This window comes from Mobula birostris, chromosome 2, assembly GCF_030028105.1.
Source record: "Mobula birostris isolate sMobBir1 chromosome 2, sMobBir1.hap1, whole genome shotgun sequence".
In the NCBI taxonomy this organism is placed as follows: Eukaryota; Metazoa; Chordata; class Chondrichthyes; order Myliobatiformes; family Myliobatidae; genus Mobula; species Mobula birostris.
In genome coordinates this window covers 150,170,644-150,189,017 of record NC_092371.1, presented here as the reverse complement: position 1 = coordinate 150,189,017, position 18,374 = coordinate 150,170,644, and the positions used below count along the sequence as shown (strand labels likewise).

At 37.3% G+C, this 18,374-nt stretch overlaps 1 protein-coding gene across 2 annotated transcripts in view; it reads left to right on the top strand.

The window, feature by feature from the left end:
* The window catches only part of ascc3 (activating signal cointegrator 1 complex subunit 3), a 387,895-nt gene that overhangs the window by 10,386 nt on the left and 359,135 nt on the right, over positions 1-18,374 (top strand). For both annotated transcript variants that reach the window (XM_072250313.1, XM_072250317.1), the window contains exons 2-8: positions 2,988-3,138; positions 6,902-7,049; positions 9,037-9,620; positions 11,217-11,337; positions 14,553-14,754; positions 15,298-15,433; positions 17,922-18,047. In XM_072250313.1, coding sequence (XP_072106414.1) covers positions 3,049-3,138; positions 6,902-7,049; positions 9,037-9,620; positions 11,217-11,337; positions 14,553-14,754; positions 15,298-15,433; positions 17,922-18,047 — 1,407 coding nt within the window. In that variant the 5' untranslated portion in view covers positions 2,988-3,048. The remainder of the gene's footprint in view (positions 1-2,987; positions 3,139-6,901; positions 7,050-9,036; positions 9,621-11,216; positions 11,338-14,552; positions 14,755-15,297; positions 15,434-17,921; positions 18,048-18,374) is intronic.

The following is an 18,374-nucleotide window of genomic DNA, read 5'->3' as shown; positions in this document are numbered from 1 at the left end:
AAATGATTAAAGTAAAACAGTAAACTTTGGTTTGCTTAAAACTTTCAGAGAGTATACATCCTTAGTTTATGAAAACTTTCCTTGGAGTCTAATTATTACTTTGTTAAATATATAGTGTACTCAAAGTTCTGTATATTTATTCATGGAGGCACTGGCCAGAACTGTTCACAATAGTATAGGTATAGTTTTCTGTAAATATTTTGGTTATTTTTCAATGCAATCCTTTATTTTAACAATTGACATACATTATTGGAATCCCATTTCTCACTGGATTTCTGACTTGCCTATAGCAGGTCATCATTTTGAATGGTCAGAGGCCTGACACATTGTGATTGTTCAGGTAATGTAAAGTTGTCTTAATGGAATTCACAAATCATTACCCAACAATCTGTCAAGTGGCTCCTTGCCATGAACCAGCAGCTGCAGTACTCATTGTTACTGTAGAGAGAAAACGATTTGGTGGGAAAACGTCTCCACTTATAACATGGGATTTAATAGGAGGTAGCATTTCATGTTTATGGAAAATCGTGACACAATGCTTTTCTAGCATTGGGAGTTTCCTATACAAAGTTTTATCTTCGATTTTACCTGGGTTCCGGTGAAGAGTCCCAGACTCAAAGTGTTTACTGTTTCTCATTTGACAGATATTGCCTGACCTGTTGAGTGTTTCCAGCATTTTCTGTTTTTGTTTTAGATTTTATTTTGAAAACCAGTGGCTGAGTTATTTTTTGATTTCAGATTCTATCCCTGTTTTTGGTCCAAAGTGGAATTGGTAAAAGTAGATTGCTTTATTATTGTAACATGTTCTGAGGTACCGTGAGAGTCTTGCCTTACATACCACCCATATAGATCACTTCATTACAACAATACACTGAGGTAATACAAGGAAAAGCAATAATGGTACAGAGTGCAGAGTAATATATTACAGTTGAGAAAGTGCAGTGTTGATAGACGTAAGGTGGAAGATTGTAAAGTCAGGTCCATCTTATTGTGTCAGGGAAACATTCAACTGTCTTATAACAGCAGGACAGAAGCTGCCTTTGAGCTTGGTAGTACATGCTTTCAGTCTTCTGTATCTTATGCTTGATGGGGGGGCGCGCGAGAGAGGGAATGTCTGGAGTAGGTGAGATTTTTGATTATTCTATCTACTGAAGCAGTGAGAAAGGTAGACATAGTTCATGGAGGGGAGGCTGTTTTTTGTGATGTGATGTGCTGAGCCGTGTCTAACTCCATAGTTTCATGCAGTCACTGCCAGACCAGTTGCCACATCATACCATGATGGATCTGATAGGATGCATTCTATAGTGCATCAATAAAAAATTGGTGAGGGTCAAAGAGGACAAGTCATATTCCTTTTGTCTCCTGAAGAAGTAGATGATCTCTTATTTATGTAAACCAATCACAAACAAAATAATGTGCAGATGCTGGAAATCCAAATAACGCATATAAAATACTGGAGGAACTCAGCAGGCCTGGCAGCCTCTATGGCAAAGAGTACAGTCGACATTATCACGCCAAGATCCTTCAGCTGGGCCCTTTTGCTGACTGGTCTCGACCCGAAACCTGGACTGTACTCTTTTCCATAGATGCTGCCTGGCCTGCTGAGTTTCTCCAGCATTTTGTGTATGTTGTTTTTATATAAATCGAAATAGATTTCAAGTTCAAGTTTATTGTCATTCAACCATACACATGTATACAGCTAAATGAAACATCAATCCTCTGGGCAAAGGTGCAAAACACAGTAAGACCATAATTAAGCCATTCAGCCCATCAAGTCTGCACTGTCATTGCCTCATGTCTGATCTATTATCTCACTCAACCCCATTCTCCTACCTTCACCCTGTAACCTTTGATGCCCTAACAAATCAAGAACTTATCGATCTCTGCTTTAAATATACTTAATGATTTGACCTACACAGTCATCTGTGTCAATGAATTCCATAGATTCACTATTCTCTGGCTAAAGAATTTCCTCCTCACCTGTATTGTAAATGGACAGAACCTCAATTTTGAGGCTCTGCCCTCTGGACCTAGACTCCCCCACTACAGGAAACATCCTTTCCACCTCCACTCTATCTAGGCCTCTGAACATTCCATTGGTTTCAATAAGATCCGCTCTCATTCTTCTAAACTCCAGCGAGGCCCAGAGCCATCAAATGTTACTCACATATTAACCCTTTCATTCCCGGTATCATTCTCATAAAACTTCTTTGGACCCTCTCCAGTGCCAGCACATCTTTTCTTAGATAAGGGGCCAAAACTGCTCACAATACTCCAAGTGAGGTCTGACAAATGCCTTGTAAAGTCTCAGTATTCCATCCTTGCTTTTATATTCTAGTCCTCACAGAAATGAATGCTAACATTGAATTTGCATTCTTCACCACTGACTCAACTTGCAAGTTAACTTTTGGGGAATCCCGCAGGAGGATTTTCAAGACCCTTTCCACCTCTGATATCTGAATTTTCTCCTGGTTTAGAAAATAATGTCTGCCTTTATTCCTTTTGCCAAAGTGCATGACAAACACCTCCCTACACTATATTGCATCTGCCTCTTTGCCCATTTTCCCAATCTGTCTCAGTCCTTCTGGAGGCTCCTTGATTACTTTACACGATCTGCTTCTCCACCTATCTTCATATTGTCTGCAGACGTGGCCACAAAGCCATCAATTCCACCATCCAACATTTTCATGTTATATTGACATATAACGTGAAAAGAAGCTGTCCCAAAAACAACCCCTTGTCACCTCCTTCCCACCCCCCTCAGTACATATAGTCCCACACAGCATATATAATCATAGAATAATGTTAGGGCAAGTCCCTGAGAGGCATGACCTAAGATTGACAGCTTATTACTTTAATCTATTCCTTATTTTATTGATGTTTGCTAATTTTATTTGTCTACCAGCAGTGCCATAATTCTATAATTCTGTTTTTCTTTTGAGAAATTTGTGCATGAGTTGTATAATATTCTTTTGTTTCATCTGCAGGTTTTGCAAATCCCAGTAGTAATTCAATTACTTTTCCTATGGATCACTAAGTTGAGAATAAATGGAACTACCTCGTCTAACTGGAGCATTGCGCTCCTTTTCAAATGTCACCAAACAAGATGAATATATTGAGGATACTTCAGAAATGCTTGTAAGTTTTTAGAATTTCATTTTCTAGTTTAACCTAACCTAATCCATTTTTAAATTAGGTGAATGTTATGTATATTAGCGACTGCACCAATGATGTTAATCATTTTCAGCTTGTAAACAATTCTGGGCATATGTAGATATGTGAACTGCAGGTACATTTTCACAGCAAAATCCACTGATGTGTATTTTCATTTTATTGCAATATTATGTGAGCTCATATAGAATTATTTTAAAGCAGTAGAAAGTAATTGATTTTAAGCTGTATAAGTATTAAGTTAAGAATTTGTGGCTGAAATTTGTAGAACTTTTTAGTATTTTCTTTCCTTATTGTTATTATTTTCACTTGTTAAAATATTATCCCAAATGGTTTGCTCTGTGACCAGTTTCAAGTAGGATACAACTGTATCAATAGATTATGCAAGGGATTCAAACAATTATTACAGGAGGCTTGAATAGTTTGCAGGTGGTGCTTGTATTGAGATGAAATTACAGCATTGAAAGTTAGAAGACGTAGTTGCATTTATTACTTTTTATATAATGCCCAGACTTCGACGAATGGTGTGAAAGTTTCCCTTGTTATATGAAGGGTATGACCTCCCCTGTCAATCTGAATGCTCAGAAGCAGGTGATTAGGTAGCTATTTACCAGGAGGTCCTTTTCATCTGTGGGAATAGATGGCGGCAGTAACCTACTGAGACTATTGTGCAGTGCAAAGCTAGCCAGATCATGTACTTATGATTTGACATGTTCACACTTCTTGAAAAAATGATGGGTGGTAGTGCAGTAACCCCAGTGCAGGAGACATTTGGTTCATCATAGCTGTTTTTTTGTCACTTGAGCAATTCAGAAGTATACCAGTGACCCACTTTTTCCACTCGTTATCTTCCTACTAACCAAATATTTCTCCTTTTTTCTTTCAGAGATGAATCAGTCACTGCTTTAACCACTCACTAACTCAAAGCATTCCAGTAATCTTCACAATAAAGAAATTTTCACCTTGCCATGTTTGTACTCTTGATGATTTTACATTAGGTACCCTGTCACTGATCTTCTATTAAGCAAAAATATCTTAATTTATAAAAACAAACTGTATTGAATCTGTTCTTACTTAAATGTCCTTAACATTATCCCACTATCTTAAAATTTTATTTTTTAGCAATATTTCGGCTCTTGGGCATAGATATAATGAGCCTTCTATGTTGAGACACTTAAATCTCTTATAGAAAAAACATTGACTTTTTTTGTTCTATCTTTATCTTTTACTGACATTTAGCTCCTTGGTTTGTAATATTTCAAATCCTGTTCACTAATCATATAACAATGTTTTATTTCTTTATGTTGTCTTAATATATATGGATGTAGGCCCAACATTGATTTCTGAAAAAGTATCACATGATCCCCATGAAATGTATTTAGTATTAAAATTAGTAACTATTTAGGCACTCTGGGATCAATGGATAAGATCAGTAGATAACTCAGAGGTGATCTTATTGACTGGTAGAACAAGCTTGAAGCACCATAGAAGTACTCATTAAAATTTCTGGTCTTAATTTATACTGATTAGCGTGTGGCAAACCAAAGCCATCATTTTCATTCTCTGCCATACAGTTAACCCTTGACTCTGATTTCATTTTCCTCCTAGCTCACTTACCTGAGACTAAGTATCATTTGCAAAGCTATGACAGTCTGTTTTGATCTTAAAACCTTATTCACCACAATATCATAGTCCAACAGATAAAGCATAAGAATTCAGTGTACTGAAAAATAGGATATAACCTTTGTTTGGCACAAATTGATTACATTTTCAACTTATTCACCGAGACATACTCAAGGATGAGCCTTACACTTAATATATGCAGGACAAAAGTCTTCTTCCAACCTGCCACTGACGTACAGTGTTATTCTCCGACAATAAAAGTTAATGGTGAGACACTGATAAGAGAAAGGCCACTTTTCATATCTCAGAAGTCACCACTCATTGGAAGGAATTCACTATTCCCTAGGGATATGGGAGAAACCAGAGGATTTTGGAAAACCCCCATGGTTAAAGGGAGAATGTGGGAGCTTCACATAGACAGCACAGGAGTTCAGGGTTGAAGCTAGGTGCTGGAGTTGTGAGGTAGTAGCTCTACTAGCTGTGCCACTGAGTTAGCGCATATGTTCATCACTTTGTGAAACAAGAACAAATGTTGGAAGTCAAAGTTCAAAATTTGAAGTTCAAAGTACATTTATTATCAAAGTATGTCTACTGTGTGCAGCCTTGAGATTCATCTTTTTACAGGCAGCTACAAAAGAAACACGAAAGAACCTATCAAAAACACACACATACAACAAACACTGTCAAACACCCAATGTATAGGGAAAAATTACGGGTTGTAGGCTGCAGACTGCATCAGTCACAGTTCCGAAGAAATACATCTCCTAGAGTATCTAGCAGTTTTGTATGCTGTCTGCAAGATGTCGCCATTGGTCGCTAGTGCCATATTTTTAACTACTGGAAGCCTGGAACAACACAATAACAGAGCTGGAGAAAGTCAGCAGGTCAGGCAACATCTATGGAGGGAAATGAAAAGTCAGTGTTTCGGGCTGTGACCCTTCATCAGGACTGGAATCAAAGAGGGCAGCAGCCCAGAGTTGGGGGGGAGTTGAAGGGGGAAATGGGAATGATGTGAGAAGCTAGGAGATGATGGGTGGAAGAGGCAAAGGGCTGAGAAAGGTGGTGAACTGCACAGTCCTATCAGGAGCTGGGGTATTAGAGGAAGCAAGGCGTGGATGATGGTCGTGAGGTTGGGGGAGGGATGGAAAATATGAAGGATGGGGAACCGAAGGGAGTGGTTGATGCTGTCAAGTTGGAGACAGCCAAGATGAAATATGAGGTGTTATTCCTCTAATCTGTGTCAAGCATCAGCTTGGCAGTGTAGGAGTAGGGAGTGGATTTGTGGGGAGGGCTGCATTGATAGCAGCGGAGGGGAAACCTTGTTTTCTGAAAAGAGAGGGGACATCTTGGATGTCTTGGAATGAAAAGCCTCCTGATGAGAACAGGTACAGTGTAGTCAGAGGAAATGAGATAAGGGATTGCATGCAACGGTGGGAAGAGATGTAGTCAAGGTAACTGTAGGAGTGAGTGAGTTTATAAAAGATGTCAGTACATAATTTTGTCTCTGGAGTTAGAGACAGAGAGAGGCCAAGAAAGGGAAGATGGATGTTGGAGAAGGAGCCAATATATTCAGTGCTGTTTGGCAACACCTGCGACACTGGTGCTGAACTGTATTGGTCTTTGCTGTTCCTTTAGGGTGCCTGCTGTTTGGTCAATAGTTTCTGTCCATTTTGTACCACCCTATCTTGCGTACTGGCTTGTATATTGACTGAACATAGACAGCTGGGCCACAACATCCATGGTCAACCTTGACCAATGGAAGGCCAACGTGGAAGTTGGTGGCAAAGCTTACAAAATTGATGAGCTCTACATGAGTGCAAGAAGCAGCCCTGATGCAGTCATCAATGCAGCAGAGAAAATGTTGGGGAGGTTGTTAGGTAGTGTCCAAAGAGCGAGTAGTCATCAGTGGCTGAGAAAGTGGAGTCAATGCAGCGGAGATTACATTTGCACTGTATTTTCATAAATTTGATGCTCAAGGTTTCAACGATATGCATCTATTACAAAATTAATTTTTTGCTCACTGAGATACTAATTGCATATTTGTGTTCTTATCTGTGTACATTCCAATGATTACTTGTTAATTGTGTCTTTTTCAATTATTAACTAGACAAAAAGATCAAAAAGGAAAGAACACTTTTGCAAGACAGGTTTAACTTGGAAGAATATAATTCGGTTTGTTGAGAATGTACCAAAGAATGAACATCAGATTATTAATGAAGAACTCAAGAAGATTTTGAAGGCTGCTAGACAGTTTGGTAAGTTAACATAGAGATTTATGTGCTTTTTATGGAAATTCAACATTAAATAAATTATACCATATCAAGATCAAATTCAATTTTAATTGTCATTCAACCAAAAGTGTTCTTCCAAGGCCAAGGTACATAACAAAATACATACAGTAACACACAGCACATGGCACATGTAGTTATGATACCACATGCAGTCACAAAAAAATGATATTAGTCCAAGTCCCGGAGTGGCATGGCCTGAGGATTGATAGTGCCTGGGATGTTGTCCTTGAGCTATTCCTGCAAGAATAAGCACACAGCATTTCCTCATCATGCCCTAGTGCAGCCACAGATGAAGGCAATCCAGCTCTTCTTTCACTGAGTGAAACCAGAGAACAGCGCTATTGTTAGCGGCCAGCATGGATTCCCATGTGCTGCCATGCCTCTGCTTTCTCTCTCACTGCCTCCAGTACCCTCTCCTTGGGTGGCTACAACATGTGATGCTGTGGCATGAGGGCCTGCTACATGCAGCGACTGAGGCCATGTAGCTCCCCTGTTGTCAGACTCACCAATAAAGCAGACTTGCAGTATTCTGTATTACTGATGTCAAACAGGGTCCTGTGATCACAGGAAGAACATCCAAGACAATCACTTCCACCATTTGTTGGACTGTAGAACGTCTCCAAGGTCCTCGGTACTCAACAAGCCCATGCTTTGCAGCTCTACTGTCATCTATTAACTCACTATTGAGGTAGACTTGCAGTACTTGTTCTTAATATCCAGCAGTGTTTTGTAGTCATATTTCCTTCCTTTCAAAACATTTTAAAAAAGAGAGGTGGTTGCAAATCTTTGTCTCAAAGTTTATTTTTTGTTTTGAAAGATGGCATTGAAACATCTTTTTGAAATATTATAGTTTTGTGGTGGTGGTTTTTGCACATTAGTCTTAGGAATTCCTAGAATATTGATCTAGCTCTGATGATAGATTTCTAGGTTAGAAGTGTTGTTTTTTCTATGATATTGTTGGTCAAAGGGCTGAGATGAGCTGCTAAATTTCTGAAAATATAGTCTGAAAACAGGTCAGGTTAAGGTTTTGGGTCAGGATTGAGTGAGAATGAAGAGTCAGCCGCAGGAGCCTATGCTCAGAGTCCAGCTTAGAATGGTCTCCCATCACAGATCATCAGTCTTGGAAGTCAGGCCACAGGTGCTGAGGAGACCAGTGATTCCAGTTTGGGGAAACCCTGGTCCTTAGCATTTTGGTTGTTAATGCAAAGATGTATTTCACTGCATGTTTCGATGTACATGGTGATAAATAAATCAGAATCTGGAAGTAGAGGAGATAGGGGAGGCCTTTAATGAATACTTTGCTTCAGTGTCCACTAGTGAGAGAAGAAGAGGCTAATGTGCTGTAGCACGTTGAGGTTGAGAAAGAAGTGGTGTTGGAGCTTCAGAAAAACGTTAGGATATGCAGACATTTGATTCATGTGGTGTTAAAATATTGAAAGTGTATATTCAATAACACAGCTTGTTACCATAAATTTTTGGAGCATACTTAAACAAAAATTGAATTTTTTATATAATTGTTTCATTCGTTTGCGGTTAAGTTTAAAATGACCTCTCCAAAAATACAAGTGTCGGGACTGAAATTTACCTCAAATGTTTTGCTTTTAATGAACAAAAATAATCAAGGTTTTATATAATGTATAATGATTTGATGCAAAATATCTCATACAAAATGCTGGAGGAACTGAACAGGCCAGGCAGCATCTATGGAAAAGTCGACGTTTCTAGTCAAGACCCCCTGTGAGAACCATTTAAACAAAACATATTTACTGATGTCTAAAACATACAATGACTGTGTGTAAAAAAAACAATTAAGATCATTATGTATGGAAATTTTTTTCTGTAGTCGTGGAAAATTTAAGCTACATTTGACATTCATGAGCTAACCATGTACTACTGATTCCTATGTCACTTTAAGATATTAAAAAATATATTTTGTTTATTTTCTATATAGTTGGTACTGAAGAGGAACAGGAGGCAGCAGAAAGTGCTGCTGCTTTTCTCTTCAAAACTTTTCATAATAAGGACCATGTTGGACAAGAAGAAACAAAAGCACTTAAACAAATGTTTGGGCCATTCCCTTCTTCAGCTGCCACTGCTGCCTGTAATGCAGTGTATAAAGTTGTCACATATTTTTGTGACGATGTACTGCAAACATTAATTTCTACAAATAAACCTGCAAGCCACAATTCTCAAGCACAATTTGGTAAACACATTAATTTTTCATTTGAATCATTTACTTTGGAATGTATAGACGAAATACCCTTGAACTGTGAGGAAAACAACCACAAGGATTTCAGTCTAGACTATAATAAATATGTAAACAATCATCAGGAAGATTATAAAAATGGATTGATTGATAGTTCGGATCTATATTCTTCGAACAAAGTGGATGGCTCATTTTTAAGGCAACAGGTTAATAGCTATATTGTTCAAACTTTACAAGAGTCAGCAGATCGACCAACTGCAGATGACTTGTGTGGTACATTGTTTGAGATGCTGGCATCTTCTAAAAGTGATGATGAACTTCAAAATGAGGTATGTCAGACATTAAGTTTATAATTCCAAACTGACCATAATCATTCCATAAATGTTAAGAATTAAACAAGATTTTGTGTTTCCAAAAATAGATGCAGAAAAGTGAAATCAATGTTTAGTTCCTGAAATGTACAAATATATGAAACATTGGTATGTAGTAGTATTAGAAAATTTATTCCTGTTTTCATTAAATCGTTGTTCTGTGCTGCCACCTTAGCTTTTCCCCTTTTGCAGCATCTCTTCCTACCTCTTTTGCTGGCTGCCTCTAATCTTCCTTCATCCATCTCTCACAATTTTCCTACAGTCTTCCCTCACTTTCTCTCTCATCATCTCCCCTTGCTCCGCTGGCACCCTTTAATTTCAGGATTGCTGCTTCCTTTGCATTCTAACTCTCTGGCACAAGGTCTCCCCCGACTCTCTGGATTGCTGCCTTTTGCTAGCTCTCCCCTTTTCTCCCTGATTACACTCTCTTTCTTCACAAAAGCTGATCATTTTTATCAGAATTATTTTTGTATTTTTGACCCCAAAATTTATATTGCAATATTTTTGTGCTGTTTAATGGTAGCTTTTATGAATTTTTTTCAGTTAGATATAGTAGTTCGACAATCAAAATTATCCATTAAGTTTTCAGATTGTATAAACCTGTTCTTGATTTGCTAGTATGTTCTGAGAAAACTCTTGTGCCCTTACTGAATCTGGCCCATATATTATTCCAGTTTTTCACTGATGTAATTAGTTCTGGGCTGCCAGTCTGAATTGACCTAAATGTAACAACCTTTTGTAGATTAACGAGAAACCCAGTTACTGCTCCCTCAGGTCAACTCAACAATGCATGGGTAATAAATTACAGTCTTGTTATTACCTTATAAAGAGTTTTGATGTCCATTTTACAACATATTTGCATTCTGCCTACAGTAGTAAGATTTTTATTTTAAACACATTTACTTACAAATCATTTCAGTAAATGTCCATTATCCCAATTAAATGCATTTGCTAACTCAGCTATATCTGTTGTCAAGAAGTACCATGGGCAAACAGTTGTGAGGGAGTGTATAATGTTGGTAGAAAAGTTACCAAAAGTACATGCAACATTTTACAGATATTTTGTATCCTGCTATTCAGCTGTTCTGGCTCTTATCTCATATCTTATTACCGCTATTTGAAACAGATGCATTTCTTACGTTTTTTTAAAACATTTTTAGGTAATTCATTGTAGTGACTGATTACAAGTTTCTGCAGGTTTTACTTTTTGTAAAGGCTGTTGATGGACAGCGAACATTGATTAAATCCTTTCTGTTGGAAGACTATATGTAACTTTGAAATATATATTTAATATATGGCTATTTCTGGATTTGCCAGGTGTTTGCATATCTTCATTTTAATTTATCTATTATCAGACTTTTTTTTCACATCTTAGTCAATAGAATGGTCAATGAATATTGATTAAAAATACTGTGTGAAATCACAAAATCCCAAGTTTAAGGTGTTGACCAAGGAAACTATAACTTCTTAGAAGAACAATAAGCTTTGTACTTGATGTCAGTATATTTATAATTCATTTGAAGTTTTTTTTTCTCAAAATGTATTTCATCTTAGTTATTTGAACTTCTTGGACCTGAAGGATTGGAATTAATAGAACGGCTTTTACAGCACAGGTCTATGATCGTTCAAAAAGCTCTCACCCACCCTATGGATCTCAAGCCCAGTTACCTTCAGGGTAAGAAGTTTACAAATTGAAATAAAAGGATTTGGAACTGAATGAAAACTTTAACTAGAGCCATTCAGGATCTACTTGTGTTAGGGTTAGGTTTGCATCATTTTATATTTATAGAGTGAGGTGGTATACCTTGAATTGTGGCGGAAAAGCAAGGTCTTATTTTGTATAGAATGTGTATTTGAACAGGGTAGTAGATTAAGCACTTTGTTGGGGAGGAACATATACAGATCATAATGTGTCATGAAACAGGCATAAGGTCAGTTTTAAGAAAGGAAACAAAACATTGGCATTAATTTTCAGAGTGTTAGATTTGTAAAGCAAATATGTTGCTCCAAGCTTTGTATGATCTTAGTTAGGTTAGACTTGTCTCCATATTATACTCAAGGATCGCACGTATAAGGAAAGGTTGAATAGGTTGGATTAATTTCAACCTATTCACAGTCTTCTTGGCTAGGGAATTACAGATTCACTGTTTCCTAATGAAAGGATCAAATGGCCAACCACTCATTTTGAAACTGCTCTCCTGGCATTTTGGACACCCTTGTTACAGATACCCTATTTAAGAATTACAGTTGAAATTCTCTGCATTTGGATGTGGGGGCATTACTCCACAAATGGTTGAAATGCCTTTATCTCCAGACACCTGGCCATCAACTACACAATTTATGATAGGTGTTCTTCTGGTCTTCTACCTCCTTCATATTTTGACCTTTCCAACCAGGGAAGCAGCATGTACATATGTATCTTTTTAAAAGTTATCCCTACTCACTCTGTTTTTGATATGCATATAATAATTAGAGTGAATGTTTGAACCAAAGAGATTCCTTCAATCTAACCTATATGGATAAGCAGTATTTAATAAAGGATTTGGGGAGGACAGCCTGCTTGACCAGTGTCCCGTGTGTCAATGCTGAGATTCAAATCATAGGACAGATAAAATTCTGTAATATTGATAAATGCTGTAGGTTGATATTCATTCGTGTGGTATTTATATGGTTTTCCACATTTGTACTGTCTATTTTCTTAGCAATTGGCCAAATATTGCATATTAGATATTAGGTGGCTTTGCCTTTTTTAGAAGCATATTCAAGCATATCCAGGGTGCCACATTAGCGACGCTATAACAGCTCAGGTCATCAAAGTTCAATTCCCGCGTTGTTTGCAAGAAGTTTGTACACTATTCCAATGAGCACATGGGTTTCCTCTTGGTGCTCTGGTTTCCTGCCACAGTCCAAAGATGTACTAGTTAGTAGGTTAACTAGTGATTGTAAATTGCTGGATGGCTGAGCTCATTGGGCTTGAAGGGCCTGTTCTGTGCTGTATCTCTACATAAGTTTAAAAAAAGTACTGTTGGTGGCTACTTGGAATAAAACCCATTTCTATATAAACATCCTCAATAATTAACCACGTTGTTAAGTGCCAGAATCAGCAGAACAGCCCATGCAGAGACCCTTTTACAAATCCACAACATACTAACCAATGGGAAAGATACTGCAAGATGATAGTATATCTTCATTCACAGCCACATTCTACAATACACAATCTACTGAAAAATGTTGCTAGACTGTTGTACTTTTTTCTTCGTCTCTTCTTCACTTTCCTTAAATTTAACCCTTACTTTATTGATATTGTAGTTTTAATAAAGGATCTAATTGAATTTATTGCTTATCAAAACTCTAAATCATCAGAATTATTATTATGACACTCCTCAATTAGTCAGTCTTTTCACAATTAGCTTACTTAGGAAATATTATGTGGTAACAGAAAATTCACCCTAAGTTTTTATTACTAAAAAAATCATTGACCCATTGTGTTTCATAATCACTTTAATTTCATTTGTGTATCTAATGTACTGTTCAATTTGTTATTACTAAATCTGAATGTGAATTTCACTGCAACACACTTCTATTTTAATCAGCAAAATTCCACTGAAATCAGAATATTAGTATTGCGCAGGATAGAGATACGTCTCTACCAAAGGAGGTGTAAGGTGCTCCTTTCCTTCATCTGCCATGGGAGCAGGTGGTGGATGGTCATATGAGCAGCTGGTACATATCACAAGTCCAGGTTATGCGACCACTGACGCCAGTCAGACAATCTTTGAAGAGTATTGATAATGGCTGGGTTTGTCCGTCTTGTAAAGACACTGCCCAGAAGAAGATAATGGCAAACCACTTCTGTAGAAAAATTTGCTGAGAAGCTCATGGTCATAGAGACCATGATCACCCATATCATATGGCACACCACATGATGGTGATGATGAGTATTGTGCATTTGTTTTTGTATTTGTATACTTTTGTGGTAATGTTGCTTTTCCATCATCTCTGTACCCTTCCTTTAGTCTGGAACTTGCATTATTCTCTCATGTTAATTGCCAGAATTTGTACTTTATGATGCAAACAATTATGCAAACATCATAGAAAAGTAGATAGGATAGACTAACAATTAAGTACATGCCAGTTAGCTTCAGTTGGTGCGTGGGTCTCTGTAGATTTAGTATCTTGGTATCCAACAAAATGCAGAGCAGTTGCTGACTCTTCAATTCTCAAATTTCATAGTTTTGTTACTTGTATATTTCACTTTAAGTGACCATGTCTTTTATGCCTATCGTAATATCTCCATGTGTTGCTTGGTTATTTTTATGATTCTGTGACACAACTTGAGATGTTTTACTTGATTGGAAGCACTTAATAAATGCAAATTAGATGCACGAAAATGATTCCAGGATTGAATGGCTTGTCAAATGAAGAGTGTTTGATGGCTCTGGGCCTGTAGTCACTAGAATTCAAAAGAATGAGGGTGATCTCATTGAAATCTGTTGAATGATGAATGGCTTTGATAGAGTTAATATGGAGAGGATGTATCCTATGGTGGGAGAGTCTAAGACAAGAGGACACAGCCTCAAAATAGCGGGACGTCCTTTTGGAACGGAGATGAGGAGGAATGTCTTTAACCAGAGGATGGTGAGTCTGTAGAGTTCTTTGCCACTGGCAGCTGTAGAAGCCAAGTCTTTAGGTATATTTAAGGCAGAGGTTGAAAGATACTTGATTGGTCAGGGCATGGAGGATACAGGAAGAAGGCAGGAGATTGGAGCTAAGAGGAAAACTGGATCAGCCATGATGAAATGATGGAGTAAATTCAATGGGCCAAATGGCCTAATTTTGCTCCTATATCTTATGGTTTTATGCTCAACATTACATTAATCCCATTTACAGATACTTCAAAGAAAGGTTTAGTTGGAAATTCACAACCCATATATGGCTGCCAAGTCACTGTCCATTCTGAACAAGAAAAACAATTATTGAAACAATGTCGTAAAGAAGAAAAACGGCAAGCTAAACGAGAAAAAAAAGATGAAGGGGAATTTTCAGGTGATGGACCTCAATATTTTGATCCAAAGGAATTGCGAATACAAAGGTAAGACAGCAAATGTCAAAGCTATTTGTTTCCAACAATTTAGTTCAGGTAATTTGTTTTACAAAATGTTAAAGTAATTTTCCTTTCATTGACTGAAAACACCAGTCAGTTAATAAAAAAAAAATATCATTGATCTATGCCTCAGAGTCCAGGAACAACTGCGAGATTGACAATAGGATGGGCAGTGATAATGAGTTTTGGATTGGTAATCAAAAAGTATTATTAAAACTGCAACTGCTTATTTAAATATAGAACATCATTATGGATGATCAAAAAATGGAATTGTAAGTCTAAACTTAAATTTTTTCTTCAGTTTTACAAACAATATTCAGTCATAAAGCAAAAACATTTCATTTATTATGCAAATCAGAATTCAAGCCTGATTGCTCAGTTTTGCAAGATGCACAGTGCTCAGTTATTAACTAACCTCTCAATCAAAAGATCACTTTGTCTTCAAAAATCAAGAAAAAACAGAATATTTCTGGTTAAAGAAATGCTTATAGATATGATTTTTAGTTATAATTTTTTGTATGTCTTTTATAGGGAGAATGCGCTACAGAATGCAAGATTAACGCCAATTCTTACAAGACAATATAATTATGAACGAATTCATTATCCACATGTTTATGATTCATATGGTGAAGCAACACAGACCTCAGCATTTATTGCTGGTGCAAAGGTATAACTGATGTTTTGGGTAATAAAGTTACTTAATGACTGGTTTTTAGCATGCAAATATTTTCACTAGTGTGCATGTTTTTGTGAATAGCTGACTACCTATAATTTTAATTTCTGTAGTAGTAGTAGTAGTAGTAGTAGTCATACTTTATTGATCCTGGGGGAAATTGGTTTTCGTTACAGTTGCACCATAAATAATAAATAGTAATAGAACCATAAATAGTTAAATAGTAATATGTAAATTATGCCAGTAAATTATGAAATAAGTCCAGGACCAGCCTATTGGCTCAGAGTGTCTGACCCTCCGAGGGAGGAGTTGTAAAGTTTGATGGCCACAGGCAGGAATGACTTCCTATGACGCTCTGTGCTGCATCTCGGTGGAATGAGTCTCTGGCTGAATGTACTCCTGTGCCCACCCAGTACATTATGTAGTGAATGGGAGACATTGACCAAGATGGCATGCAATTTAGACAGCATCCTCTTTTCAGACACCACCGTGAGAGAGTCCAGTTCCATCCCCACAACATCACTGGCCTTACGAATGAGATTGTTGATTCTGTTGGTGTCTGCTACCCTCAGCCTGCTGCCCCAGCACACAACAGTAAACATGATAGCACTGGCCAGCACAGATTAAGATTTTCAAAAAAATGAGAACAGGAAAAAAAGAGTAAATGAAATAAATTCTTGAGTCTATTCTGCTACTCACTAACATCATGATTGATCTGATCTTTCACTAAACTGATCTCTCTCGCAATTCCATGTTTCTGTTTGATTTCTTAAATGTCCAAAAATCTTTGTAGCTTAGCTCAAAGCACATCATTAATTTTAATCTTCAAAAGAAATGGCTTCCTCTCTTATCTTAAATGAATACTGGACTAAAGATGTTGTATTTGAATGCATGCGGTATATGGAATAAGGTAGAGAATCTTGTAGTGCAGTTAGAGATTAGCAGGCATGATGTTTGTGAGCATCACTGAGTCGTAGCTGAAAAAAGATAATAGTTGGGAGCTTCACATCCAAGGATACACATTGTATTGAAAGGTCAGGCAGGTACGCAGAAAAGGTGGGGTGGTTCTGTTGATAAAATAGAAAAATAGAAATAGAAAGAAGTGATATAGGATCTGAAGATGTAGAGTCCTTGTGGATAGAGTTAAGAAGCTTCAGAAAGATCCTGATGGGAGTTTTATACAGGCCTCCAAACAGTAGCCAGGATGTGGGGTACAAATTACAATAGGAGATAGAGAGGACATGTAAAAAGGGCAATATTATGAGAGTCATAGGAGATTTCATTATGAAGGTAGATTGGGAAAATCAGGTTGGTGATGGATCACAAGAGACAGAATTTGTAAAATTTCTACAAGATTGTTCTTTAGACTTGTTTCCAAAATGTATCAGGCTTGTTTAGACGTTCCTTTGCAAACTTCTGATGCTGAATTTTGTGGTGAGGACGCAGGAAAGGTTTTCTTCTGATGACTCTTCCGTGAAGGTCATATTTGTGCAGGTGTTGCTGCACAGCAGAACAGTGCACTACCACTCCAGGGTCTGCTAAATCTTCCTGAATGTCTTTTGCAGTCATATGCGGGTTTTGATTTGCCTTTCTAGCAATCCTACGAGCAGTTCTCTGGGAAAGTTTTCTTGGTCTTTCAGACCTCAACTTGACCTCCACCGTTCCTGTTAACTGCCATTTCTTAATTACATTACGAGCTGAGGAAACAGCTACCTGAAAACACTGCTATCTTCTTATAGCCTTCTCCTGCTTTGTGGGCATCACTTATTTTAATTTTCAGAGTGCTAGGCAGCTGCTTGGAGGAGCCCATGGCTGCTGATTATTGAGACAAGGTTTGAGGAGTCAGGGTATTTAATAAAGCTTTGAAATTTGCATCACCTGGCCTTTCCTAATGATGATTGTGAACAAGCCATAGCCCTAACAAGCCAAATAAGGTCTGAGACCCTGGTAAAAGTTATTTGAGAGCTCAAATCTCTTGGGGTACCCAAAGTTTTGCATGGTGCTTCTTTCCTTTTTTTCACTCTAAAATTGTACAAAACAAAAATAATACACAAATCTTACTTAAAATGTTGAAAAGAATATTTCATCTTTAGCTTTGTGACTTTTGGAGATCAGTTCATTTTCTACTCACTTTAACTATCCACAGTAACAGAAATTTTGACCAGGGGTGCCCAAACTTTTGCATCTCACTGTATCTCCTGTTGCACAATGCTATCGCTGACAATTATAGGTTTGTTATAATACCCTGGGAAGCGTGGATTAATTCTCATATCTTGAGAGCCATTACTTAATGAAGGAAAACATTGATGAAAAAATTCATCATTTCTTTTAATGTGGCAGTGCAGCCCTTGTCCAGCTGAGGAAAATGTGTGTTTTAAGGTTGAGTACTCAAAGTTAACTTGTAACTTGTGGGGAAATGCTTTTATGAATACATTTTAAGTTATGTGTATGCTAATATGCTCTGTGCTTTACTGTTTTACAGATGTTTCTTCCAGAAGGCATTGAGCGTGAAAATAACAAGATCTATGAACAAGTGGTTATTCCTGCAACTCATCCTATGCCAATTGGAATTGAGGAGAAACCGGTTGAAATCAGGGACTTGGATGAGGTGATAATCACATTGCTTTTGTATATTTCAAACAATGTATTGGGTGTTTTACAAAATTAGCATTATTTTGTTCCACAATCTGTTCTCAATATTTCCTGACCTATTGAGTACTCTTGTGGGATGATAGTGTCCTTCTTTCTTCTTTTTTGCAAGGATATTCTCTTTTCCTAGCACTGTAATAACTTCCCTAATCAGTACTTTTTTCTACCCTAATCATTTTTGAACATCTTTAGTCTATGTGTATAATGCCATGTTCTTAGCTTTTATTGAATTGTTTCAGTAACTATTATTTCCATAGTGTTATTGATCCACTATAAAGGTATGAGG